The 25,722-nt window shown below is 42.3% G+C and overlaps 2 protein-coding genes across 11 annotated transcripts in view; one reads left to right on the top strand and one right to left on the bottom strand.

Annotated features, from left to right (window-relative positions):
• Positions 1 to 1,609: 1,609 nt before the first annotated feature.
• cd8a (CD8a molecule) lies at positions 1,610 to 4,402 on the top strand. 2 transcript variants are annotated; one of them, XM_070839160.1, is made up of 7 exons: positions 1,610 to 1,829; positions 1,923 to 1,978; positions 2,103 to 2,432; positions 2,519 to 2,617; positions 2,721 to 2,825; positions 2,959 to 2,998; positions 3,808 to 4,402. In XM_070839160.1, exons 2-7 carry the CDS (start codon positions 1,930 to 1,932, stop codon positions 3,857 to 3,859), a joined length of 675 nt encoding a protein of 224 aa, XP_070695261.1. In that variant the 5' UTR covers positions 1,610 to 1,829; positions 1,923 to 1,929; the 3' UTR covers positions 3,860 to 4,402. The 2 variants fall into 2 exon arrangements, with proteins under 2 accessions (XP_070695261.1, XP_070695252.1); XM_070839151.1 differs by having other exon boundaries at positions 1,610 to 1,978.
• Positions 4,403 to 4,419: 17 nt separating this feature from the next.
• The window catches only part of cast (calpastatin), a 35,589-nt gene continuing 14,286 nt past the window's right edge, over positions 4,420 to 25,722 (bottom strand). For 3 of the 9 annotated variants that reach the window (XM_070839029.1, XM_070839054.1, XM_070839036.1), the window contains 30 exons: positions 19,396 to 19,464; positions 15,310 to 15,354; positions 15,125 to 15,226; positions 14,935 to 15,015; positions 13,786 to 13,824; positions 12,858 to 12,944; positions 12,573 to 12,644; positions 12,355 to 12,486; positions 12,120 to 12,215; positions 11,692 to 11,796; positions 11,441 to 11,557; positions 11,236 to 11,313; positions 11,012 to 11,134; positions 10,524 to 10,634; positions 10,310 to 10,414; positions 10,086 to 10,202; positions 9,863 to 9,976; positions 9,499 to 9,582; positions 9,193 to 9,297; positions 8,932 to 9,048; positions 8,654 to 8,767; positions 8,380 to 8,487; positions 8,182 to 8,286; positions 8,003 to 8,095; positions 7,702 to 7,746; positions 7,445 to 7,579; positions 6,678 to 6,764; positions 6,372 to 6,401; positions 5,994 to 6,100; positions 4,420 to 5,888 (listed from right to left, as the gene is read on the bottom strand). In XM_070839029.1, the coding sequence (XP_070695130.1) occupies positions 6,002 to 6,100; positions 6,372 to 6,401; positions 6,678 to 6,764; positions 7,445 to 7,579; positions 7,702 to 7,746; positions 8,003 to 8,095; positions 8,182 to 8,286; positions 8,380 to 8,487; positions 8,654 to 8,767; positions 8,932 to 9,048; positions 9,193 to 9,297; positions 9,499 to 9,582; positions 9,863 to 9,976; positions 10,086 to 10,202; positions 10,310 to 10,414; positions 10,524 to 10,634; positions 11,012 to 11,134; positions 11,236 to 11,313; positions 11,441 to 11,557; positions 11,692 to 11,796; positions 12,120 to 12,215; positions 12,355 to 12,486; positions 12,573 to 12,644; positions 12,858 to 12,944; positions 13,786 to 13,824; positions 14,935 to 15,015; positions 15,125 to 15,226; positions 15,310 to 15,354; positions 19,396 to 19,464 (2,715 nt within the window). In that variant the 3' untranslated portion in view covers positions 4,420 to 5,888; positions 5,994 to 6,001. Of the gene's footprint in view, positions 5,889 to 5,993; positions 6,101 to 6,371; positions 6,402 to 6,677; positions 6,765 to 7,444; positions 7,580 to 7,701; positions 7,747 to 8,002; positions 8,096 to 8,181; positions 8,287 to 8,379; positions 8,488 to 8,653; positions 8,768 to 8,931; positions 9,049 to 9,192; positions 9,298 to 9,498; positions 9,583 to 9,862; positions 9,977 to 10,085; positions 10,203 to 10,309; positions 10,415 to 10,523; positions 10,635 to 11,011; positions 11,135 to 11,235; positions 11,314 to 11,440; positions 11,558 to 11,691; positions 11,797 to 12,119; positions 12,216 to 12,354; positions 12,487 to 12,572; positions 12,645 to 12,857; positions 12,945 to 13,785; positions 13,825 to 14,934; positions 15,016 to 15,124; positions 15,227 to 15,309; positions 15,355 to 15,657; positions 15,805 to 16,403; positions 16,509 to 17,669; positions 17,814 to 19,395; positions 19,465 to 25,722 lie in introns of all 9 variants that reach the window. The other 6 variants (XM_070839063.1, XM_070839071.1, XM_070839002.1 and 3 more) reach the window with 5 other exon arrangements.

The following is a 25,722-nucleotide window of genomic DNA, read 5'->3' on the forward strand; positions in this document are numbered from 1 at the left end:
GTCTCAGCAAAGCAACAGGCCCTTAGGACCTAACAAGCTCTTTAAATTCTATCCTAGCTAATACACCAAGTGCCCGGATCATTAAGAGGAGAGCTACCTTGTAACGGAGAGCTGTTCGTCACCTGCCGTGAGGCGGTAATAGACGCGGATCTGACACGTGTCATGAGCCTTACTTGTTGTGAGGCTATGTGCTATGTCCTTTGTTGTTATAGAAAAGGCCTGGATCTTATTTACAGTTTGTCATCATGCTTATTGGTCATGGTAACATTTTTACTCACCAGTTCAGTGCAGCTTTGCACGGCCCATCAGACAGGTTTAAAACATGTCTGTTATGTAATCCATCCAGTAGCTCACTGATATCCCAAAAGAACAGTCCTGTAATTTTGGATTTCCCGTCCATAAAGTTTTGGCGACCTACAGGAGACATGTTTTCAAAAGTACTTGTTAGAATTAAAGCAGCAAGCTGACTTTTACTCACAGTGTAGATCAATCATCATTGTTAGACCCTCAACGCCTTGTGCATGTTCATTTGGAATAGAGAGTAGAAGCTGTTTTATGACTCATGATTCGGTCATAAACTGTTTAAACACTACTAGAGCTCCAAATCCTGCTTTTGCTGCCATCTAGCAGTCAAAATCGTCACCTTGCTCCACCAACACAACGTTGGCTAAGCAACACCGATGAAAACGTTTTCTAATTCATCACTGGAGGTGATGCTACAGTCTGACTTGGTTTATTTTAATGATGTATATCGGCGCGATCTCAGCAGCAGTAGTCAATAGTCACACATAAATAAAGGTTTAGAGTAAAATGTGTTATTTACCTATGCTAAAATAGAACACACCAGCAAGCAGCAGTTGCAAAAGCATTGTGTGAATGAGTGGCCTGGGTGTTAACACAATATAAAACCTTAACCCAGAACTAGCAGGTGGAGGCCTGGAGAACAGAGAACAGAGTGAGGTTAGAGACCACTTGAAGCTGCTCAGGTTTTGACCATGTCCTGAAGTCCAACTCTGCCTTTTGTCTGCTGACACTTTCCTCTACTGAACCAGGAAACCAAACCACTCGCAGCAGCAGTCAGGGAGGGACGAACGTCACGGAAAATATAACCTCTCTCTTCAGACGGGGGGGGTGAACTGAGGGCATGTGGTTACAGATATGTTGTGTTTGTTTACCTTTCATGTCCCTTAACTGGTGTTACTTTTGTGTAGTGGTCAGATACATGTTGGGAACACTTAACTTAAGTGGTGTGAGTCTTTTAACACCCATCAGCCGCCGTGACGCCTCTATTTCTTCTATAACTCTGCTCAGATGCATTCAATTTGCAGCTTCAGGAAGTAATTGCACCATGAAGATCAACAAAAGGCCATTATTCGGTGATCCAGAGGGTATTATCGCTCCTCTATGATAGCTCCTCTGTGATAGAGGAGGGCCGTAGAAGGTCAAAGGCTGCCTGAGATTCTTGCTCAGCGGCACTGCAGCAGGGCAGATGTTTGCCCCCCCCCATTGGGTTTGAAGACGAGTCTCTTGACATTCACCATTTGATTTGTGTATAAACAGTGTTTGTATAAGGTGGGCTGATACACAGACTTAAAAGCAAGCGCTCGGCGTGCAGTTTGTACACTTCCTACCTTCAGCCTACACACAGCGCACTGCTGCGTGTGTGTGCCAGTATCTTGTCAATGGTGTTCAAACCAGAGGCAGAGGTGTAAAGTGCAGATCAGTGGGCTCCACTTCAAAAGCATCATGCAGACCACGACCCTGCTGTAGATCATTGCAGCACTCTGCTGCAATGATCCCATTTGACAGAGCAGAGAAGAAGGTTACAGGTGGGGCGTGGTTTGATATCTCACTGAATTATCTCTTAGCAGACTCCAGCAAAACACCACAAAGACATGTTTAGCAGCTATTGCCTTCTGCAGGATTAAAATGGACCAAAAGTGGATTCAAATTCTGGCGATTCTGGTGTTTTATCAAAGTAAGTTTAAACAAAATTTTTCTGATGTGTGTGGCAGCTTTAAAGTGCTCTCTGGTCTGCTTCTCAGTCTTTTGCTGTTTAGTGATAAATGATATTACTTCTCCCATTTTATTGTATGTTTTAGAGATGACATCAGGGGCTGGAGAGGACATAACTGTGAAGGAGGGGCAGTCGGTTGATATCAACTGTGTTCCCAGTGAAAAGGGCACCATGATCGTGTGGTTTCGAGTGCTGGAAAACTCTGGCCTAGAATTCATTGCATCCTTCAGCACCTATGGCATATTAAAGTCAATGTCAGCCAACATCCCTTCCACCTTCAACCATGACAAGATTTCACAGAACATCTTAACGTTGGCATCATTCAACAAAGCTCGTGACAGCGGCACTTACAGCTGTGCGGGTCTGTACAAGGGTAATGAACTGAAATTTGGCAAAGTAACTCGACTGGCCGGAGGTGAGTTTGGTTCTCTGAATTTGATCTTGCGACGATTTGATGGATTTTCAGTTTTACAGCCGATCCCATCTTTCCCCTCTCTTAAGAAAAAGTGGCAATAATAAGCGCACCAGTGACCACCGCCGCCAAACCAGATCCGTGCACAACCGCCCAGCCATGCTTTTGTAAAACCAACTACACGACAGGTAAATGTTCCAAATCACAACTAGAGCGCAGCGAGTCCTGATCATCTCCGTGTTTGTAATGCTGTGAGGAGACACAGGTGGTAAATGAGCTCATGTTTTGCAGAGGAACCCAGTCTTTTCTCGTTTTGCACTCTCCTACTGATCCCACTGGCCGGCGGCTGCGGCCTTCTTCTTCTGCTCCTCATATTCACCATTGTGTGCTGCAACAGTAAGTGCACCTGAGAGCTTGAGGAACCAAAAGGAACAGCTGAAAAATATCATTAAAAATCCATTCAGATGTTCCTTTTTTGATTTCAACATCAACATTTTTTCTTTTCTTCTTTTTTTTTGATTTGCTGCAGAAATGAGGACAAGAAGATGCCCACACCATCACAAAAGAAAGTAAGTAATTTATTTATTTTTCCTTTAATCTCATTTTGTCTTTCCATTTAGGGCCCCAGACAGTATTTTACAAATACTGAGGTCATTATCCAAGGCCCCACCACCCCACTAAATTTGTTGTTCAGTGATATTTGTAAGTTTGAATTAAATAAGGCAGGCAAGGGAATTACTCTAAGAATGATCAACTTCCTTTAATTATTGTCTGAGTTTTGTCCCTGTAATTAGTGCTCTTTCTCATACTCAGTAGCCAGGAAATCATTAGGAAATTAAAAGCGGTGTTTCAGTTTTATTTCTAAAAGCTGTTTCAAAGCCTTTTTCACACAGAATGTAGTCAATAGATGTTGTCTCGGGTGTGTTGTAGAAGTTGAAACATACTGAGGCTAAATACACTGTTGCCCATAAAGTTGGAATAAAATGTTTTTTACCTCTTCTCATGAAATGACTGTGACAATGTGATTTATTCTTCATAAATAAAGTGCATATCTTCTCAACTTTATTGATAAAGTTATTGATTAAGTTATTATTAAACCACAATTAACCTTTGCAAACTGTGTATTCAGGCTTTAACAAAATTGGGGGTATTGAACAATTATTCCAACTTTATGGGCAACAGTGTAAATATTTATATATATAATAATAGAATTATAATAATGATATAATTCCTTCCTTGTTGTTAAAACAAACAAAAGACATGTCCTCGCCGCGGCCTTGCTTCCATTTTGATTTGATTGCGACCACACTGAGTCGCTGAAATCAGCTTTTAATTATCACTATAATTATTTTTTTAATATCTTATTCATCTCATATAGGCCACGGATGATGCCTCCTGAAAAGATGATGATGACCAACAGACACGCTTAATCTGGATATTTTGCCGCCAACTTAAAGGGCTTTCATCATTTGCAAGTGTTTAGTTTAACGCATCGAATACTTTGTTTTAACTGCACTGTGTTTTGATGGCTCTGCACTGTCACCTACAGATTGAACTCTTTTGATGAAATAATGTGATTTGAAATGTCTATATTTATCCAAATTCCATGAATGTTGAAGGTAATTGAAACCACTGAAGTCCTGAGAATATTAATGATTCATATTCATTTTACTCTTGAAATGTGTGCAAACATTGTAAGAATTATTTTAGCCTTTATATAGATTTCACTTTAATTTACAATTACTGTCTGTACTTCTGAAAGTTTTTTCTTACTTATCCTGCACTGTCCTTTAGCTTTTGTTATTTTCTTTGTTAATTTTGTTTTATTAATTTCTCAAAAGTAGCATTTCTTGTCATTTTTAAATTTCTGTACACCAAGTAATGAGGAACAAATTATTTTTACTTTAGAAAATCAGATGTACAATATATTGGAATTGTCCCACTGTTTATTGTTATGAATAAATCAAATATAATACCACACAGACAAACGTTTCTTTCTCTGCTGCAATTCACTGTATTTGTCTTTATTTATATTTGTCACTTTATCTCCTTTTCACACAGCAAACCCACTCGTTTGCATCTCCATCAGTCATTCAGGGTCTCGGCACAGAAAGTTTTACAGCTTTGCTGTGAGCCCCCCCCCCGAGTGAAAAGGAAGTGGGCTGCAACAACTGTAGGTAGAGAGAAAAACCACTAAGTCAGGAGCAGAGAAACACACTTTCAGAGGAGAGTCTGTTCACTTTAATACACATTTCCCTTCCCACTTTAAGAAAACAGTGTTTATTGATTTGCTGCGACACGTCGCTGTTTCCCCACACATTAAGGCAGCTCATGTAGGTTTTTATTTCTCATTTTAGACAGAAAATCATAGAAACGAAAGTCTACACCACCGTTCAAATCATTCGATTTCTTTATTCAATTAGTATTCCCACATCTAAAATAGCTCTCATATCTTTTGACTCACACCCACACAAAACCTTTGACATGAAAAATAAAACTTGGGGATATTGATATTTGACTTTACAGATTCTAAATTATACAGTGTTGTCTTATGGAGAGCATCTTCTTTTTTCATTTTTTTTTTTTACAGTATACAAACAAGGGCAGTTAATAAAGCTTGTAAACACCTCAGTTCACTAAGTGCACTTCTGGACACCAGGATTGTGTTTTTTACAACTCCAAAAACATACAAAAGACCAGAAAATCAGAGGCATTTGCAAGAAGCTGTCGGATACAGAATTAAGCAGAACACCTCCTGGGAATCTCCCACATATTTAACAATGTAAACGATGTGTTGTCCAAAATATAAGCGAACTAAGCTGTACACTAGTGTCTTAATGGCATCTGACCACATTATGATAAAAAAACCTTGGCTTTTCTGTGTATATCAACATTGCACAAACTTCCCGATACTATACACCCACTCCGTACTGCTCCCACACACAAGCTGACAGTCACCACTGCTCCAACCAACATCACAGCACCACCGGGCTTAGATGAGCGGTACGCTGTGATATTAGTGCCACTGGAGTAACACAAAGTGTCAGCTGAGATGTAAATGCAGGACTCAACACAACAACTGACAAATTTACACTTGACTTTAACTCGTTCTTTCCTCACAGCTCCTTTCTCAGTCTATTCATCGCTCATTCTTTCATTCTCCATCTTGTTTTTAAAGTCTCGCTCTCATTTTTCTCCAAAGACAGAAACCAAAAGTTTCTCATCCTTATAAACATGTGAAACCGAGCAAGCAAGGCGCTGCACGCAGAGAGAGGTGTGTGTGTGTGTGTGTGTGTGTGTGTGTGTGTGTGTGTGTGTAGGTGTTATGGTTGTGTCTAGGTTTGTCTTTCATCCAGTATACATTCTTGATGATTTAGAAAAATAGAAACATCATTCTCCAGAGAGCAGCTCCCTCACTGATGCGTCCTCACGGCCCGGAGGACAAACTGCACCGACAACCTGCGACACGAGACACATTTAGCAGTCAAGATGTGGATGTTTGTCCTCCTCATGTTGTATCTTTTGTAAGGTAAAATTGTGCATAAAAATTAGAACAGAACTTACAGAGTGGTCTAGCTCTTGCCTCCCTTCTTTGTAGATGTCGGCACAACGTCGGAGCTTAGCTGAGCTGATAGCTGGTCAGCAGCAGATTGCTCCTCTGCATGATGTTTCTGAAATACAAGGGTAACATTTTAAAATATGTATATATGTAAAAAAAGGAAAAGAAGAAGCAGTGCCTTTGCATGCAATACAGATATAATGTAATCATTAATTAACTTGAGGCGAAGCAGAGACAGGAGGGTGCATCATATGCAGCTTTGTGCAGCTCCACTGAGGGAGACTGTTGTTTTTGGATCAATTGTAAGGACACAGATTCATTTTGATCATTATGGTTCATATCCAGCTTCATTTAGGCCTTCATGCAGCATGCAGGTTACTTACTTTAGACCTTGACTTTGACTTGCTCTTCCCCTGTAACAAAGTTGACACCCTGGTTAAGCTCAACATCTCAGCCTTGCTGTGCGACGAGGTGACCACGATACAGTAAGTACTAGTAAACGGCCTACAGAGGGCGCCATGTGGAGATGTGATTAAAAGTGTGTAACATCAGTAAATACGATGTGTCGCTGGTCAATAGCAGGTTTTCCAAACTCATTTGCACTCATTTACATTTGGTCCTGTGTTACTCATCAGTAATGTCATCTGACGCAGAGATCCTACATCCTGATCTCCACTTCTTCTTCTTACCTTTGGTTTGTCCGATTTAGATTTGAACTCTGGGGCGTCTGGGAGCAGGGTGTCGGACAGGGAGGCTAGGACAGAACCGGCCATTGGCTGAGAGAGAATATGAATAAATAAATAAATGATTAACAAACATATCAAATGTTATCAGCCCATAAAGAATCCATGTGCAGTCGCCTGCAGTAGTTTAAATTCGAATTTCCAACAAGAAATGAACAACAATAAATGTCCAGCTCGCAACTTTCAATTGAAACTTAACACAAATGTCACGATTGCTCTTGAATGTGAGTGTTTTTAGCTGTTTTGTTGTTTGTTTTTCATTATTTTTTGTGTGTATTCATTCCGTTATAATTAATAAGTTCTCTTGACATCATTGAATCGATCCCCCGAGATGTAAATAAGGGTTGAATAGATGAATGAATCTCGAGGTGCAACAATAAATATTACGCAGGCTGTTTTAACATCCTGGTGTTAGTAAATGTGGCATTAAAAACCTTAATCAGCAGAGAATCCAAAGACAGATAATATATTTTTTATATTCCCCCTATGTATATTGTATTGTTTCTATTTTTATACTTCCTCTGTCTTAACTGTACATATTTTGTTTTATATATCCTCCTCTGCTGTTACATTGTAAATTAAAGGAATATCTTATCTTATCTCATCTTAATCCTGATTGATTGGCTGAGTTGTTGCGCTAAAATAATTAACTAAAGCTCAAATGTGTCCTATAAGGAGGTGCTGTAAGTTTTGCAGTGTATTCTCTGTGCTACCTTCAGGGGATCTGAGTCCAGCACAGGAGGCTCCAGCTCTGCTGTGGCGGCAGATGATGAGGCCGGTGCAGCGGACATGGGAGCAGCAGAGAAGTCACCGGACAGCAGGTCCAACGCTGTTTTATCATCCATAGTCTTGTAGAGAGCAGAGAAAGACAGGAAATCAAACTGCATCTGCATGTTGTACACAGATCTGTATCATTTTAAAGTGCTCGTCTGTCTACTGTGATCGTCTGTGAGTGTGTGTGCAGTTTTACCTCCTTGGATGCTGCATCTGCATTTGGCTTTGCTTCAGCCATTTTCTTTAAAATAAAATTAATGAACATTAGATACACAGTAAAATCACCACATACTGCAAATAAGCACGAACATTCAAATCAACACCATCCCACAGTATTTTTGTCCAGATTCAAAGTGTGGAAACGAGATTATATGAATGTGAATTAACACATTAAACTAATTTAGTCTTTTGATTAAAAAACAAAAATCACATGCTCCTTATCGGCCACATGTTGCAGCAATAAAACACATGACACACGACGACAGATGTGAGTTTACTTTAAGATCTTCCTCGGTGGATCGATACTTCTCTGGCAGCGTGTCGTCTCTCTCTCCCATTTTAATCAGCCTCTCTTCATTGATCTTCTTCTCCTGCAACGCATCAGGACAGCTGAGGTGACTTTTCTGGAATTAAACGTATTCTCTGCCATACTGTGCTCTTGATGTGTGCTAACTACCTTGACAATGTCCTTGGCAGGAACCGGGGCGGGCTGAGGGGCGGGTGTGATATCCTTCAGGGTGTCCGACAGAGCATCCAGGGCGCCGTCTGCCTCCGCTGGCAGCTGAGTTCACAAACAGACAGAGAGATTCTCACTCTTAGCTCAAGGGTTTTAGAGATCCGTAGTCCAAAAAGGCTTTGGACTGTACTTGGTTACCTCTGAAGCAGCTTCTGTGGGAACACAAACAGCAGACTTCACTGCTGGAGCAGCAGTGGCGGCGACAAAGTCTCCTGCCAAGGCGTCTAGAGCGAAGTCTGCACAGGGCTGGGGGAGCGACGGAGTAAAGAGTAAAAAAATCTGTGTAGGAATCTGAATTTCAAATCATTACATCATCACTACTTCTATGGGACTTTAGTGTTGTAAAGAGGTATCTGTGCATCACTTTGTGTTATTCAGGGCTGCAGTAAATGGTGATAGATCCACAGAGTACCTGTGCAGGAGGAGCCGAGGGGGTGACAACAGGAGCCTGGACTGCAGGAGCTGCTGAGGAGGACAAAAAGTCTCCAGACAGAATATCCAGAGCCTCACCAGTGCCCATGGTGACCTGCAGGAGGAGGGACATGATGAGGATCAATGTGTATGCATGAGACGCTGTTTTAAGGAGAAACATGGGTGAGATCTTTTTTTAGAATTTTTTATATCCAAAGTGTAAAATATTCTTTGCTGAAGAGGAACTTCATAGCATTTTGATCTACGTCTCCGTCTCACCTCAGGTTTTGGAGCAGGCAGTTTTTTGAGTTCGTCCTTGTTAAACCTGTAATCTGGATGAAGTGTGTCCTCCCTCTCTCCAACACGCACACCCTTCTCCTTCTTGAATTTGTCCTCCTATGAAAACAAAAAAACATTACCTGGTGGGAACATTATTATTATCTATTGCTGATTTTAAACCAACAAAATGTTGTAGATGAAGCCAGACAACAGTGTGTGTTTGCTGAGTGAGCTTTTTGTGTGTGCACGTGTGTTTCATACCAAGACGATGTCCTCAGGTCTGAGTTCGGAGGGTTCAGGTGTCGGCTCATCTGCTGCCAACATGTCACCGAGGGCGCTGAGAGCATCCAGGGACATGGCCGCACCCTGAGGAGAGGACGGGAGAGGAAGCGCATCATTTGGCTGTGGCAGTTTTGATAATGAGACATAGCTTAATGGTCCCAAAAAAATGAAAAACAGAAAGAAAGTACAAGGCAACAAGAAGGTAAAGTAATTATAGAATTAACTTTTTTAGCTATACACTCCAAAGAAAAAAAATTTAAGCATTTCAGGAAAAAGAGCCAGTACCTGATCAGTCTTGGGTTTCGCTTGTTGTGTTTGTGCAGCGATGACATCAACTGTGCTCGGCTCCTCCAGAGGACAAACCGTTTTCTGCGGAAGCACAGGGACATACAGTGGGACATGAAAACAAGACATGGTACAGCAGAGAAAGCCTGGACAGGCACACACAGCGGACAAAACCCAGTTACGTCCATTTATTCTGTTAATTCAGTAAGGAGACACACACAGTACGGAAGGACAAAATGACAAAACACACACACATTCACACACATCAGTAGCTTTGAGAGGCGGAAGATTTAGTTCAAGTCACAAAATCTCCACACAGTACATCTTAGTGGCTACAGATGCCGCTAACACATCCACAGTGTACCTGTGCAGGAGGAGCTGAGGGGGGGGGCACAGGAGCCTGGACAGCAGGAGCTACTGAGGAGGTCATCAAGTCCCCTGACAAAATGTCCAGAGCCTCACCAGTGCCCATGGTGGGCTGCAGGAGGACGGGACAGAGACGCATCCATCAATATCATGCAATAAGTGTTGGTAGGTCGTTTAAACAAGAGTTAAACACGACTCGTTTTAACTTGTCCCAGCCGCACCTCAGGTTTGGGAGCAGGTAGTTTTTTAAGTTCATCCTCCTTGAACCTGTAGTCTGGAGGAAGTGTGTCCTCCCTCTCTCCCACCCGCACACCCTTCTCCTTCTTGTGTTTGTCCTCCTATAAAAAGAAGAAAAGGTGGACATGATAGTACCCGGTGAGCGTTTCTGTGTGGAGGACAGCACGAGGCTCTCTGGAATCAAAAGCTGCGAACTCTGTGCTCCTACCGAGACGATGTCCTGAGGTCTGACTTTGGGCTCCTCAGGTTTTGGTTTGTCTGTCGGCAACGTGTCGCCAAGAGCGCTGAGAGCGTCCAGAGAAAAAGCATCGCCCTGAGGAGAGGACAGGAGAGTGTGCTCTACTGATCTGTCAGAGGTTTATAGTTTAACTTGAACTGAAAAGAAATCAGGGAACTAAGCCTGTAAGTTTTCTGTGTCTCACCAGATCAGCCTTGGGCTTGCTGTCAACAGCGTCCTTCTTAGCGGCAGTTTTCTCTACTTTTGGAGCAGCAGGACACACAGCCACAGGGGGAACTGCAGAGGATTCGACTTTCTACACCAGACAACAGACAACAGCTTTAAACTTTACATTTATGGCCTTCTTACATGTTATATGTCTTATTTTTTCATATTTTTGTCATGCATTTATTTTGAAGCATATTGAGTCTATGTCTGTCATGTAAATGGTTTTTTGGTGATAGCCAGACTATTTTTCTAACACCATCAACAGGTCAAAGCTTTCACTCATCCTGAGAAATGTCTCAACATCTACACCATGGGTCAGCACTAAAGTTTGCACAGGCATTCATGGTTCCCAGATGTTGTATCCTAATGACTTTGGCGATCTCTTGACTCTTCCTCTAGCACCACCGTGAGGTTACCATTTATGGTTTTATGTCAAATGTCAGTAGGATGTGAGAATTGCTGTACCTTGGCAGTAGAAGCAGAAAGTCCAGCCTCCAGAGAGAAATCATCTGAGACTTTCTTCGCCTTGGCTTTTTTATCAGCAGGAGGAGCAGGACACACAGCAACAGGGGGACCTGCAGAGGCTTTCTACAAGGACCGACAGAGACGGCATGTTAAGAAATAATGGCTACCGCATCGCTGCTTGTATTATTTTGCCTGGTATTGCAAGTGATAGATCCACAGCGTACCTGTGCAGCAGGAGCTGCTGAGGAGGTCATCAAGTCTCCAGACAAAATGTCCAGAGCCTCACCAGTGCCTATGGTGGGCTGCAGGAGGAGGGACACGGAGGACAGAGAGAGACATGTTTTAGTACATTAATATCCTGCAGCTATTACAGTGTTTATATCACAGTGATTCTTTAAGAGCTTTAAAGCGAATTTGTCCCGGTCTCACCTCGGGTTTGGGAGCAGGGAGTTTTTTGAGTTCTTCCTCTTTAAACCTGTAGTTTGGAGGAAGTGTGTCCTCCCTCTCTCCTACACGCACGCCCTTCTTCGCCTTGTGTTTGTCCTCCTATGAAAAGGAAAAGAGGAGGAATTAGGACCATGTCTGGTGGAGAATTTCCCAGCAGATGTCTCTAGGGGGAGGAGATACGCAGTCTGTGAGACACGATGAGAAGAAGACAGTTTGGGTGATTGTGCTCCTACCGAGACGATGTCTTCAGGTCTGAGTTTGGGGGGTTCAGGTTTTGGTTCTGCTGCTGGTAACATGTCGCCAAGAGCACTAAAAGCATCCAGAGATATAGGGCCAACCTGAGGAGAGGAAAGAAGTTAAGTGTGCTAATCTCTCACATATTGTTTAAAGCTGCAGTTATAACTTTGGTTGAAATAATAAGTGCCTGTGAACGCTGTGAAGTCGCTGCGATTGGGTAAGTATGTGCTCGCTAAACCTGATTGGTTGTTTTTGATTCAGACTTTTTTAAAAGGAACCGTTCAGTCAAACATTGTTAGTGAGATGCAATGATCAAATCACTTCTACCACATTTATAATGAAATAATGTTACTACTACTGCAACTTTAACTATAAAAATAAGAAGAAAATAAAGCAGTGTTTTGTCCACGCGTGTAAACCTCACGTCATCAGTCTTGGGCTTGGTGTCCTTTTTGGTTCCCAGTTTTTTATCAGCAGGAGGAGCAGGACACACAGCAACAGGAGGAACTGCAGGGGCTTTCTACAACAACCAACAGAGAGGACATTCGGTGTAGCTTTGTCAAAGTAGTTCAACATTTCACTTAGTACAGTGAAATATCCTGATCGTAAAGACAGAGATCTGACTAGCCAAGAGGAAAGAAAAGAAGGGATTGCTGTACTGTGACAGGAGCAGAGGAAAGTCCAGCCTCCAGAGAGAAATCATCCAAGGCTTTCTCCATCCTGGGTTTTTTATCAAGAGGAGGAGCAGGACACACGGCCACAGGGGGAACTGCTGCAGGGGTTTGAGGCTGCTGCAACAGAGACACGACATTAGACGATTAAACTTTTAGCTCCTTCAGTCAGACACCACTACAGTGACATTCAAGTTGTACTTTACCTTCACAGGAGGTGGTGCAAAGTTAGCAGGGCCAGCAGATGAGGCACTGACGGTTTCAACGCGGTCCTTTTTCTATATATATATTCAATTTGGACAAATACAAGATGGGATTAGTTAGACTACTAAAAAAAGCACAAAGCTAGGCTCTCAGTTTCATACAAGAGTTTAAGTGTAAAGGCTGGGACCATCAACCATTTAAGTATTTACTTTTGTCTAGAGGGTAAATGGGGTGTAAAGCTGGAGGGTGGATTAGCAGCGGAGTGCTACATGCTTGAAGACTCTCACCTCTGGCTTCTTGGACGCTGCTGGAGCGGCAGAAGACATGAAACCGGCTGTAAGAGAATCCAGGGCCTCGTCCGTGCTCAATGGTTTCTGAGATGAAAGACAGAGGGTGCATGACCACCAGATCACAACACAATACACTGACAGAATCTGATCAAAGTACTCCAAATAAAGCTTTAATGACAGCCACATCATCCTCCACTAGAGGGCATATTTGATCAAGTCACAAGCAAACAAAAGGGCAAAATAATGCAAACCAGACAGCATGTACCAACAGTGAAGAAAAAGTACAGGCACACCCCTCACATTCCATCGAGACAAAATAACACAAATAAACTCAAACTAAAGCTACGGCTGACACAAAAAACTGCTCTGATTTAGAAAACATATGATGCAAATCAGAACTTAAAACTGAAAAGTCACACTGGAGGAAAGTATCTGGGTGGAAAGATGCCACTTACAAGACAAGGTGACAAAGTGTGAGCAGGTTATGATGCAAATGTACCGAACTGTTGACGGTGAGTAAACGGAAACTTGCATATGGGTTGACATCAAAGTGTGTGACAGCTGTATCAGAGAGTGCGTACATGCGTGCGTGTCAATGTGCGCACACATTTACGTAAGTGTTTAGGTTTGGTCGGACAAGAGCCAGCGAGCTCGGACTGAGAAGGTGGGTGCAGCGCAGTTTGCTGAGACAACACCCACCAGCGCAGTGCAACATTCCCGACTCTAGAGGAAGCAGCAGGTCATACGGTGGGGTAACGTCTTCCAGAGTGTGTTTGTGACGAGTGCGTGCTCACTTTCTTTTAGCTTTTAATGTGCGAGTGAGTTTAAAGGGCGACTCTCTCTCTCTCTATGAACTGCATCTGTATCCAAATTAGCAGAATGTAGCAGAGGTTGTGACTCCTCTAAATGTGTGTTGTTCACTTACAGGAACATCCTTGGGTTTATAATCTGCAGGAACTGGAGGCTAGAAAAGAAAAGAAAACGTTCATTTTAGACTAGAGAAGAACATTTAAAAGCTCAAATAATTCAGAGCATCAACTCGGGATGTTGACGATAACCACGATATTGAAAAATGAAATACTACATGTCAATAACACGCACGTGATAATAGCATGTGCACATTCAGTGGTTCACTCCAGTTTGAAATCTGATAAACTAAACATGCTCGTCTTCCTTCATGAAAACTTGCCATAGGCAGAAGATGGGAAGAGGAAAAAGAGGTCCACCCAGTTTCCCTTTCATTAGACATTAAGTCTAATTGCTCTTTTTGTACACTTTTGTACAGTTATGGTTGGAGACTCTCTCCCTCTACATAAAAGATTAACTTGACGAGCTTTGATAGCTATTTAGTTTGTTCATATTCTCCATAGGTACTGCAATAGTATTTATTTAATGGATTCTTTTGGCGTGTGGTGAATTTGTGATATCATGAGAGCCATAGCATCAATAAATACTCTGAAATCTCTGACACATTCTCTTATCTTACTCTGATGATAACTGGCAATTTAGGCAGTTCAGCTTTTCAAGTTTTCTCCTGCTCAAAGTATCATTTTTAAATATCTCAGTGCCAATGTTATACATGGGATTCAGCAATAACTGCCCACATAGAAAAAATAAAAATAAAAAAATAGAATTGTCAAAATCTTAATCTAATTCTGGAAGTATCTGATCAAAGACTAAAGAAACTAGATTATGAAGCTGATCAGGCTTTTGATGGTACGTGACAGTTTGTTTGATTCAATACTATGGATATATTTTGTACCACATGTGTGTTTGATACTCAGCCCTATTCATCTCCGTCACAATACAATGGAGATAAATGTTTTATGAGTTTTATTTAGCCCTAAAAAATGACATTTCAAAACTTGCTGATCACTCTAGATAATCCACAGGCCTGACTGTCAACAGTTTTCATAGGAACCGCTTCCTCCTGAAGAAATAGTCCCTCTAAAAACACGCTGACAGAGAGGTCTGTCAGTGGGGCAAAAAACATACTTGGCTGGCGATGCGGCAAAGCTAATTAGTGAATCAGAATAAGTGGTGACGAGGAGGAGACTTGGGGGGAAAAACTGACCATATCTTCAAATCTGTAGCCTGGAGGCAGCGTGTCGTCTCTTTCTCCACATTTCTGACCCTTCGTGGAGGTGATGTCATGCTGAGACACATGCAACACACACGTGGTTAATCACAGCAGATCCATGCTGCAGCTCAGTGCAATCTATAATCAATTTACACACACACAACCACACGTGCACACAGTGTACCTCTTTGACCTCTGGCCCGGTGTATACAGGCTGCGGGGGTACGACAGGATCTGTGGATGGTAGTATGCTGGCCAGGGCGTCATATGGATCCACAGCGGGCGCCTGCACATGCAACACGGCTCAGCACACTCGAGCAAGCAACATGCTTTTCAAATCAAAGTCAGACCGCTTCAGTGCGTCTTTACCTCTTTGGCTCCTTTAGCTGCTGCGGGAGGAACCTCCACCTGCACCTGCAACACAGATCCAGAATCAGTACACAGACTTCCACATCATGGAGCATGCAACACGTGGACTTCATCAGTGTCCCTCACTTATCTTCATGATAATATAACTCCAGAGAGAATATGAAATGTGAGATTTGATGATATTCTTAAACTAAAGGACATTTTCCCAAAGTCACCAGGATCTGACGGCACAGTAGAGCTTTATTCAGTCAGAGCACCATGAAAATATTCGATGCATCAATATTCTACAGATAGGAAATACGCAGGATGAAAGTATCAGACGGACTTCAGCCCTGTTGGAACATCTACCTTCGTTTGTGTTGGTTTAGCTCCTTCTTTCTTCCCCTGAACAGACACATTTCCAGCCGCAGCCGTGGCTGCTGCAGCTGACTTTGATGCTTTAGTGGGATCAACTTGAGGCACATCAGCTTTGAGTGTTGTGGTGGCAGTGGCTCTCTAAAATACAACGGATTTGAATCTATCATGGGCAAAGTACACGTCAAGTAAAATTAAAGGTCTGCCGTGCATGCACAAAGTCAGTAAGGTACCCAGAGAAACAAATAAAGGACAGAACAGTGAGGGAACCTCCACCGACTCCATGACAGTCATGAGTTTAGAGGTGTCAGCAGGTGTTGAGCAATGAATCCAGCGAGAGAAGATTAACAGATGAACTTGCAGGCCTGTCCTCTCCAGTGCTTTGCTCTGTTGACTCAGATTTGTGGTGTATGCGTGGTGTTGCAAGTGGAGAGGTGCGCACCATTTGCAAATACAATAACAAGCGTTGGCATGCTGAGCATAGGGCGGCAAAGTTAAGAACAAAGGCCCTCTATACCTCCCAAATGGTCATGTCCAAAGTAGAAAGGAGAGGACCAAAGCCGTGAAAGAAACTCCCATAGAGAGCAATGTCCAAAGCAAGAAGAGAGCTCTCAAGAAAGTAAAAAAATAAATAAACGGATAAGATGTTGAAATAAAGCAACAACAGCCTTGAAAAGAACATCTTGAGGGCGTCATGGAGGCAATAAAAAGCCTAAAAAGCCTGTAGCAGTTGAGTCTACCTTGGCTGTGTCTTCTTTACGCTTGGTCGCAGCAGCGCTTGCTGTGGTGCCAGCGGCAGGAGGAGGAGCCGGAGCTGTGGCTTTGACTTGGGACACAGGTGCGGTCTACAAACATGTAGCCAAATGATTCACTCACATAAACAAGGACCGAAGGATTCACAGCAGCAAAACATAGTGACAAGAGATGTGGACCACGTTCAACACTGTTAGTGAAAACGGAGCAGGAGAAGATGAGCGGTGATCCACATAAAGTCCAACTAAAGCAGAAATACAACCTCTCTGCTGAGGCGAATCTGACCACTGGTCAGTGTGTATGGTTAAACATGGGCTTTTTCATGCTTTAAAATATGTGTATTCTTTATAGTACTGTTGACCTTTTTCTAAACTTTTTTAATTTCTTATCTGCCTCCCAGAGCCTTGAAACTTTGGTGTATTCATGAAGCCCTCACACTGTATTTGAATATGTGAGGTTCGGCTGCTTAGAAATGTATTCTCCCCTGATGCTATCAGAAAATCATATCTAAAAACTAACAAAAAAAACAGACACAACGACTGTAACAATAAGCAGTGCAGCGAGCAAACAAGAGCGCTGTGAAGAAGATCGTGTGAATCTGGTAGCTGACACACAAATCATGTTTGTAGGAGTTTCCCACAAGCACATGGCACATCAGTCTCTGCTGACGAGACATCACAACCTAAACAACAAATTCAGTTAAATGTTCAAGTACCTGCAGCTGAAATCTAAATTTCAGTAAAAAGATCAGCAGTAATGTAAATACACAAGAAAAAGCGCCGACCAGCGGCTTCGTCATGATGACATCATTACCTTTGACGTCTGTTTAGGACCGCCCCTCGCCCCAGCTGATGTCACGTCAACAATAGCAGCCCCAGCAGACGACATGTCAATAACAGTAGCACCTGCCGGCGTAGTGTTAGTCTACAAACCAAGGAGCATGAGAAAGTTATTCATGGGGGCAGCTGTGCGGCTTGTGGTGAGCGTTCATCCCAAGCGTGAAGACATGAGAGCTCATTAATGTGAGACAGCAAGTGTTCATCTTCTGATGCACGTGACAGGTCAAGACGTTTGGATGCCTGAGCCAGAAAAAGGAAGATGAAAAGGATGAGGAAGCCAGTGAAGAGGAGACGTGAGCTGCCTCGTGACGAGCACACACTCGGAGTGTAGAGGAAAGCAGTGATCGGTGTTACGTCGCCCCAAACAGCCAAAAGCCCCCCCTTCCTGCTTTTACTCATCCAGAGTCCGTCTACCTCTGGTTTGGCTTTAGGTGCCTCTTTTCCTGCTGTCCCCAATGAAGCACTTCCTCCTGCTGTGACACCGCCTCCTTTGGCTCCGCCTGTTGCCGTGGTAACCACCCCCGGCTTTGTAGCCATGGCGGATCCTGACGAAGCTTTCTGCAACGCACCAGGTGTGGAAAAGTTGATCATCTACCTTTATTACAGCTCAACGGATGCTTGTACTGCCTATATACTTTTCTTGGTGGCAACTGCTAATGTATTTAGTGTTTTGTGACAAAATGAAGTGTTAAAGGGGCAATACACTGATTTTACACACAAACATCTGAGGATTTGAAGATGCTGCACAGTGGGAACTAATTTGAGTTAGACACACAGTTTTATTATTACTCACAGTCCATTTTACCATGACACGGACTAACTGGTGTGTCACAAGCTGATTATTCCAAATTATATTATCAATAAAATACTTATTAAAGAGCTAAAGATAGTTCTTTCTGTGTAGCACTGCTCATAGACACTGCCACTGAAACACGAGCAGCTGTAGCCGACTATGGCAAAGTCAACCACGAGGAATGAAAAGGGGCACCGAGGTCAGCAGCTAACAAGAGTCACTTATAGCTGAAGGTTAATGACTGAGTAATACAAGCTACATGTATATATATAAATATCTATGCAAGTTTAAAACTACACCATTCTCTCATATTATAGTTCATTCTATTTTAAACATTGCTGCACCTATTTTCTGCACACAGCCACCTTCATATCACTTATATCCCACCAAAGCCATTTTGTACAAGCCGGGCACAGAAATAGACGCCGTCGAGGCCCGGTTGTTGAAGGACGAGTGAAAACACTTCAGGCTGGCTCTTGTTCTGTTAAAACAGTGTCTGGCCTTTAAGAAGTGTAAGAAACTGGAAAAACAGTTTGGCTGTAGACTCCCTAAAAGTCTGGTGTTTCAAAGATGTCATTCTGTCAAAACAAAACTAGCCATTAAGTGACTTTCAGTATTTTTTTTGTCCAAGAAGACCAGTTTGTCCTGTTGTTGTCTCCTCTAAACCCGACTGGAGAAACTGGACGGACATTTAATACAGAGCGGTTTATGCCAAATACCTAAAAAGTCTTTGATGAAGTCTGCCAACTGTTTTCTAGAAACAGACCTGACACTGGTATGTTAACAAAGACCAATATCTTATAAATAAACATGCAAAAGTGCATGTAGTTATATAAAGTGTTGTTATAATTCCTGAGTTCCTGATTAAAATACTGGTGAATTATCTTAACTTGTCCTCTTCCTAAAGTCCCATTTAAACAAACAAGAACTATCGTAACGTCTGGAAAATACTCCGATCAGGAACAAATCTGACTGAACACAAAGGGACAGGCACTTTGATCCATTGTCCGAGAGCAGCATTAAGGGGTTAAACTGCTTCCCACTTACTGAGACGCTGGGTGTTACCACGCTTGTGCTTGAATGGAAGGAAGAGGAAAGTTTTCTTAGCTGCGTGCTACCGCTCAGAGAGCACAGCTGAATCTGTCCCTTCGCTCTGCTTAAAACGGTCAAAAACAGAAAGCAGCACAATGCTGGAGCAGGAGAGGAAGCACTACACATAGTTCAGATAATGGGCAGGTCTGAGGTCAGTCAGGCAGCAATGCACTGATTGAACACAGGAAGTCAGCATGTGAGTTTTGTCTGAGAGAGAGAGAGAGAGAGAGGCAGGATGAGATGAACGTTTGATACCTCAAACTGTGCAGGCTTCACGGTGGAGACCTGAGCTGCCGGTTTGGGTGTGGCCTGGCTCGGCTGCGACTAGAGAGAGACAAAGAAGCAAACAGAGAGAGGGAGAGGGAGAAGTTACACATGTACAAATCTAGCAAGAAACCATCGTAATCAGTTCAAGACTCACAGAGAGAAACATGTCAGTTTCACAAGAGTCTGCGTTTGTGGGAAACTCAACATTCCCTGCAGCTTATTTCTGGACACAGAGGAAAACATGCTGAAAAGTTTGTCACCACAGCTTCGAAGTGAACAGAACAGAGCAGGAGATGAGGTAAAGAACATATCTGCTAGTAACTTCAAGTACTGCTGCACAGTATCCACAAGCACATCCATCACACTGCAGTCAGAGGGGGTTGATTCAAGCGCTACATTCCAGGGTGTGACTGCTGTTTGACAACAGAGAACAAAGAAACCGAGTATTATTGTTGCCTGTGGTCGCCTTAGCAACGGACAACACGTGACAACGAACGCAGGGTTTGACAAGCTGCTCTTCAGCTGACGTCACGCCGTGTAAAAATGGACGATGAGATCATTCAAATCAGTCCTCAAAGAGACCCAACTAGGACGGACTTCTTTTCCACCCTCACACAAACATGGCAGCAAATCTGTGCCGCGCTGCACTTTCTGACGCAGCGTCAGTGGTGCTCGTCTCAGATTTCCTCTTGATTATAGTTGAGTCTCTTTAGCAGATGCATCAAACTGTGGCCACAAAATGTAAATTACATTATTTCATGTGCACGAGAGGATTTTACTCCAGAAAAGAAATTATAATGACAGAATGAAGTGACTGTGTGGTTTCATGTATCATCTCTTATAAAAAGGTGTTAAGTGTTTGTTTCTCACGCTATGATAAAAAAGCATACAAATGTAGTTACTTTTCCTACTGTGAGTGTCCTTAATTTAAAATATTATCTGATTCCTACTTTTATATTGTCTAAGTCTGAGAAGAGAAAGCTCCCGGACGCGGTCCCTTTACTTGAAAAAAACTTTATTGAAAATACAACATTTCAGTTCCCAGACCTTCATCGGGTAAAAAAAAGACAGAAAATGTTGTATTTTAGTATTTAGTATTGTATTATTAGTACAATACAGTACAAATAATACAATTTTGGGGTCCAAATGTCACAAATGTTCTATCTCACATTACTTCTCTCCTCGAATTCAATTAGAATCAAATGGAAACAGATGAAGTATCCATATCCTCGGTTATATCTCTTATATTCTTTGAGTATAAGCATTAAACCAGGTGAGGTAACCAACCTACTTTGACAGACAGTGGTCAACTTGTAAATTAACATGTGTAGCTATATGAAACTGTATAAAACTAGTGTACTCACCTCATTCAGGGACCAAGGTCTGTCAAAGCAGTACTGAAAGTATTGTGACAAAGATATGTACCAAAAAGTAAACTTGTCAGGGCTCTCCTAAGAACAACCTATGTGAACCATGTTTGTTATGTAGTGTAATTTCTTCTTAGTTAGCAGGCTGAATATATGAAATAAGTCTGAAATAAGCCAATACTGACCAATAAACCGAGCTGGACCAAATATCAGTCAGGCTCTAGTACACACGTGTTCCTCAGACTGGAGGGCCTGAACCTGCATGTTAGGAAGCCCCACAAATTTAGAGTAGAACCACAAAATACCTCAAAGAAGATTTTTACTGGGTTTAAGAAGTATAGACTTTTTTCTCACACTTGAAAGTTTCTATTCCCAACAAAACACAAAACAAGTAAAAGTAAACTGTCATTATAATACTGCAGGAATCAAGCATTATTGGCACTATCCTGCAGTGAGAATAGACTGAATGGGTGTCATTATAAGTCTAAGCAGAAGCAGTAAAGGAGAATTACAATTCTAATCATACTCCTCTCATTTGTACTCTCTGCTACACAGAAGGAACTGAAGAAGAAGCATCTAGTTTCACAAAAGCACACAGTGCTTTGTAAACTTCTCTTTGGAGGCAGCCGTGCATGCAGTTCAGTATGTCTGAGGCATGCCGAGGGCTCCAGGTGGAGCCCTGTATGCTGCAGAGCCCAGCCCAGCTCTTTCAGGCAGTGTGAAGAAAGAGCCTCCACCCCACTGGCAGCAGGTCAGAGCGACTGCAGTCAGTTTCACATCCAGCCCAGTCCATTGTATGCTGCTGTGTCAGACCTAACCAAGCCAGTTAGTGAGCATTACTCAGTCTGTTCATGTTAACCAGGCAAGTTTGTGAGACCATTTGTCTGTCAGTCACGGCACTGCAAAACGTATTCTTGACAGATGGCAGCGACAAAAACTCTTCTTCCAATTATCATTATCCCATGTCTAAACACCTGTAAGCCTCGGAGTAAGTTAACCTGTCAAGCCAGCTGCGCATCATGTTTTACAGTTACACTGAGCTGGCAGGACGGAGGCTAACGCCCGGATGTATGTCTGTGAATGACGACAGCGGGTGAAGGGAAATGAAGATGAACAAGAGGAGCGAAGAGACACAAAGAGAAACAGAGCACGTAGTGAATTGCTCCACCATCTGCAATCTGATTTAGAAATGATTGCAGCTCAGTGCTGTCAGTGATTGCCTCACACCCCGGTGTGACATTTAACACAAATACGGTCACAACCCAGCTCAGAGTTAGCACATGTGAATCACATACAGGGTTTACTCTTGCTTTGCCTCAACTATAGGCCAGCTTTCAGGCTCAAACCCTCAATAACTACTTGGAAAATCTCTCTCTAAGTAAAGATGGATGCTTTTTTGACTTATAATTCACTAATGCATTCAGCTGGAGAAAAAATGTGAAGACCAACGAAATGATGCAAACATGCCCCATTTCTTATTTCCATTATTCTATTTTGACATACTTCTCTGTTCAAAGGTCATTTTGTTATCAATTGACAGATTTTTAGAAGTACCAAGATAACGCTATTTAGCGAGAGAATAAGGAGGAAGTGGCATTACGGAGGATGTGAGGTTACAAGCTGCCAGGGTATCCCCACCCCGCCACAGGGGAAGTCATGTTGCACCTCTTACTGCAGTAAGCATTAATAGTTGCCAAGTTACCACAAAAAACACTTCAATAACCGAAAAAGGAAGCAGTACTGTATGCTGGGTAGTAATGTGCGATGTGTCCGATGTGTTTGGCAGCATGAGCCTGCAGCTGAAATAGAGAGCCACTGAGATATTTTCATGTTGACCAAGTTCTGAATTGTCCCAAAGTTAAAAAGTCCCACGATTTGACAGCATGTGGTCAAACTAGTCCTGCGGATCATTCAGGTATTGATACTGGGGCAAAACACCTGAATTTCAGTATTAATACCAAACATTTATTTAGTCAGTACCGTACGTTGACGATATACAGTGGGGCAAAAAAGTATTTAGTCAGCCACCAATTGTGCAAGTTCTCCCACTTAAAAAGATGAGAGGCCTGTAATTTTCATCATAGGTACACTTCAACTATGAGAGACAGAATGGGGGGAAAGAATCCAGGAAATCATATTGTAGGATTTTTAATGAATTAATTGGTAAATTCCTTGGTAAAATAAGTATTTGGTCACCTACAAACAAGCAAGATTTCTGGCTCTCACAGACCTGTAACTTCTTCTTTAAGAGGCTCCTCTGTCCTCCACTCGTTACCTGTATTAATGGCACCTGTTTGAAAAAATTCAGAAAATCACATTGTCTGATTTTTAAAGAATTTATTTGCAAATTATGGTGGAAAATAAGTATTTGGTCAATAACAAAAGTTCATCTCAATACTTTGTTATATACCCTTTGTTGGCAATGACAGAGGTCAAACGTTTTCTGTAAGTCTTCACAAGGTTTTCACACACTGTTCCTGGTATTTTGGCCCATTCCTCCATGCAGATCTCCTCTGGAGCAGTGATGTTTTGGGGCTGTCGCTGGGCAACACGGACTTTCAACTCCCTCCAAAGATTTTCTATGGGGTTGAGATCTGGAGACTGGCTAGGCCACTCCAGGACCTTGAAATGCTTCTTACGAAGCCACTCCTTCATTGCCCGGGCGGTGTGTTTGGGATCATTGTCATGCTGAAAGACCCAGCCACGTTTCATCTTCAATGCCCTTGCTGATGGAAGGAGGTTTTCACTCAAAATCTCACGATACATGGCCCCATTCATTCTTTCCTTTACACGGATCAGTCGTCCTGGTCCCTTTGCAGAAAAACAGCCCCAAAGCATGATGTTTCCACCCCCATGCTTCACAGTAGGTATGGTGTTCTTTGGATGCAACTCAGCATTCTTTCTCCTCCAAGCACAACAAGTTGAGTTTTTACCAAAAAGTTCTATTTTGGTTTCATCTGACCATATGACATTCTCCCAATCCTCTTCTGGATCATCCAAATGCTCTCTAGCAAACTTCAGACGGGCCTGGACATGTACTGGCTTAAGCAGGGGGACACGTCTGGCACTGCAGGATTTGAGTCCCTGGTGGCGTAGTGTGTTACTGATGGCAGCCTTTGTTACTTTGGTCCCAGCTCTCTGCAGGTCATTCACTAGGTCCCTCCGTGTGGTTCTGGGATTTTTGCTCACCGTTCTTGTGATCATTTTGACCCCACGGGGTGAGATCTTGCGTGGAGCCCCAGATCGAGGGAGATTATCAGTGGTCTTGTATGTCTTCCATTTTCTAATAATTGCTCCCACAGTTGATTTCTTCACACCAAGCTGCTTACCTATTGCAGATTCAGTCTTCCCAGCCTGGTGCAGGTCTACAATTTTGTTTCTGGTGTCCTTTGACAGCTCTTTGGTCTTGGCCATAGTGGAGTTTGGAGTGTGACTGTTTGAGGTTGTGGACAGGTGTCTTTTATACTGATAACGAGTTCAAACAGGTGCCATTAATACAGGTAACGAGTGGAGGACAGAGGAGCCTCTTAAAGAAGAAGTTACAGCTCTGTGAGAGCCAGAAATCTTGCTTGTTTGTAGGTGACCAAATGCTTATTTTACCGCGGAATTTACCAATTAATTCATTAAAAATCCTACAATGTGATTTCCTGGATTCTTTCCCCCCATTCTGTCTCTCATAGTTGAAGTGTACCTATGATGAAAATCACAGGCCTCTCTCATCTTTTTAAGTGGGAGAACTTGCACAATTGGTGGCTGACTAAATACTTTTTTGCCCCACTGTAAACATATGTTTCTCCGTTAAGCTTCCATTTGTATTAATAGTATGGTACACAATACAAACAATTATACCAGAAGAAGGTTTATATGGAAATATATTATACATACAAACTTATATTATGTTTCACATATTCATGCATGCAAAAAAAAAAAAAAAATCAGACTCAAGAAATTATGGGGCAATATCTGATCAATATTTAAACAGGAAAGTTGCCAAGTTTTAAACTCTGTTGCAACTCAAGTGAGTTTTGATACCCACCCTTAAAACATTGACATAATTCAGAAAAAGGCTGAGTTGATAGTTTTACTTTCATTTGATTAAAAGGGATTGTGGTCACTGCAGGGTTGACTTTCACCTTCCTCTCTAAAACATGATATCAGATGTCTCATCAGAACTAAACAAATCATGTCTCAGTGACCTAATGACACTTAGAGACACACACACAGAGCTCTCAGAGATCACGTCCAAACTATATTTGGAACTCCCCATAAATTTGCAATGTGTCAGTTGAAATCAAAGGAAGTTGGCAAAGAGGATTTGGTGACTCATTTGCTGTTTAATCATATGAGAGCAGTTGACAAACAAAGCGCACGACCAAAACCATAGAACCATGAGACCTGTGTTCTACTTGTTGATCTTAACACCACTTTTTGCTCCTTTCTACACATTCAATAAGTTACGTTTACGGACAGTAGGTCAGAATAAATGCACGTAAATTTCTGCGTAAACTAACATCCATGTGCAATTGCATTAGAATCAGTGAGGAGAGGCATTTTGATATCATGCTTCAAAACCGTACAGACAAAATACTCAGTGTGACATCAACAACCATTCAAACATTCCTGCCTTCAGGGTCACAGATGTCAGTGAGTGACAGGTTAGGGCAGCATATATCAAAGGAACAACCCACCCGGATACTTACAAAACCACACTTTCCACAAACAGGCAGCTTATTTCTCTCAAATAGGATGTGCAGTATAACAGACAGGAGGGAAACTATAAAACATGACTCCTGTCATCAATACCACATTATAATAAGAATGGTCCATAACACATTAACACAAAGGTCTCTTTACTGGACTGTGCTCTAAAGCAAATGGTGTTATCGTGCTGATGATATGTAATATAAATATATAAGACAAATTTGGTACATACTGAAACAGCAAACAA

This window comes from Pempheris klunzingeri, chromosome 2, assembly GCF_042242105.1.
Source record: "Pempheris klunzingeri isolate RE-2024b chromosome 2, fPemKlu1.hap1, whole genome shotgun sequence".
In the NCBI taxonomy this organism is placed as follows: Eukaryota; Metazoa; Chordata; class Actinopteri; order Acropomatiformes; family Pempheridae; genus Pempheris; species Pempheris klunzingeri.

Bases quoted from the DNA above. Each gene is read 5' to 3' on its own strand.
- cd8a (XM_070839151.1), top strand. From the start codon at position 1,930: ATGGACCAAAAGTGGATTCAAATTCTGGCGATTCTGGTGTTTTATCAA. The intron at 1,979-2,102 runs GTAAGTTTAAAC...TGTATGTTTTAG, and splicing joins GATTCTGGTGTTTTATCAAA to AGATGACATCAGGGGCTGGA. The intron at 2,433-2,518 runs GTGAGTTTGGTT...CCCTCTCTTAAG, and splicing joins AGTAACTCGACTGGCCGGAG to AAAAAGTGGCAATAATAAGC.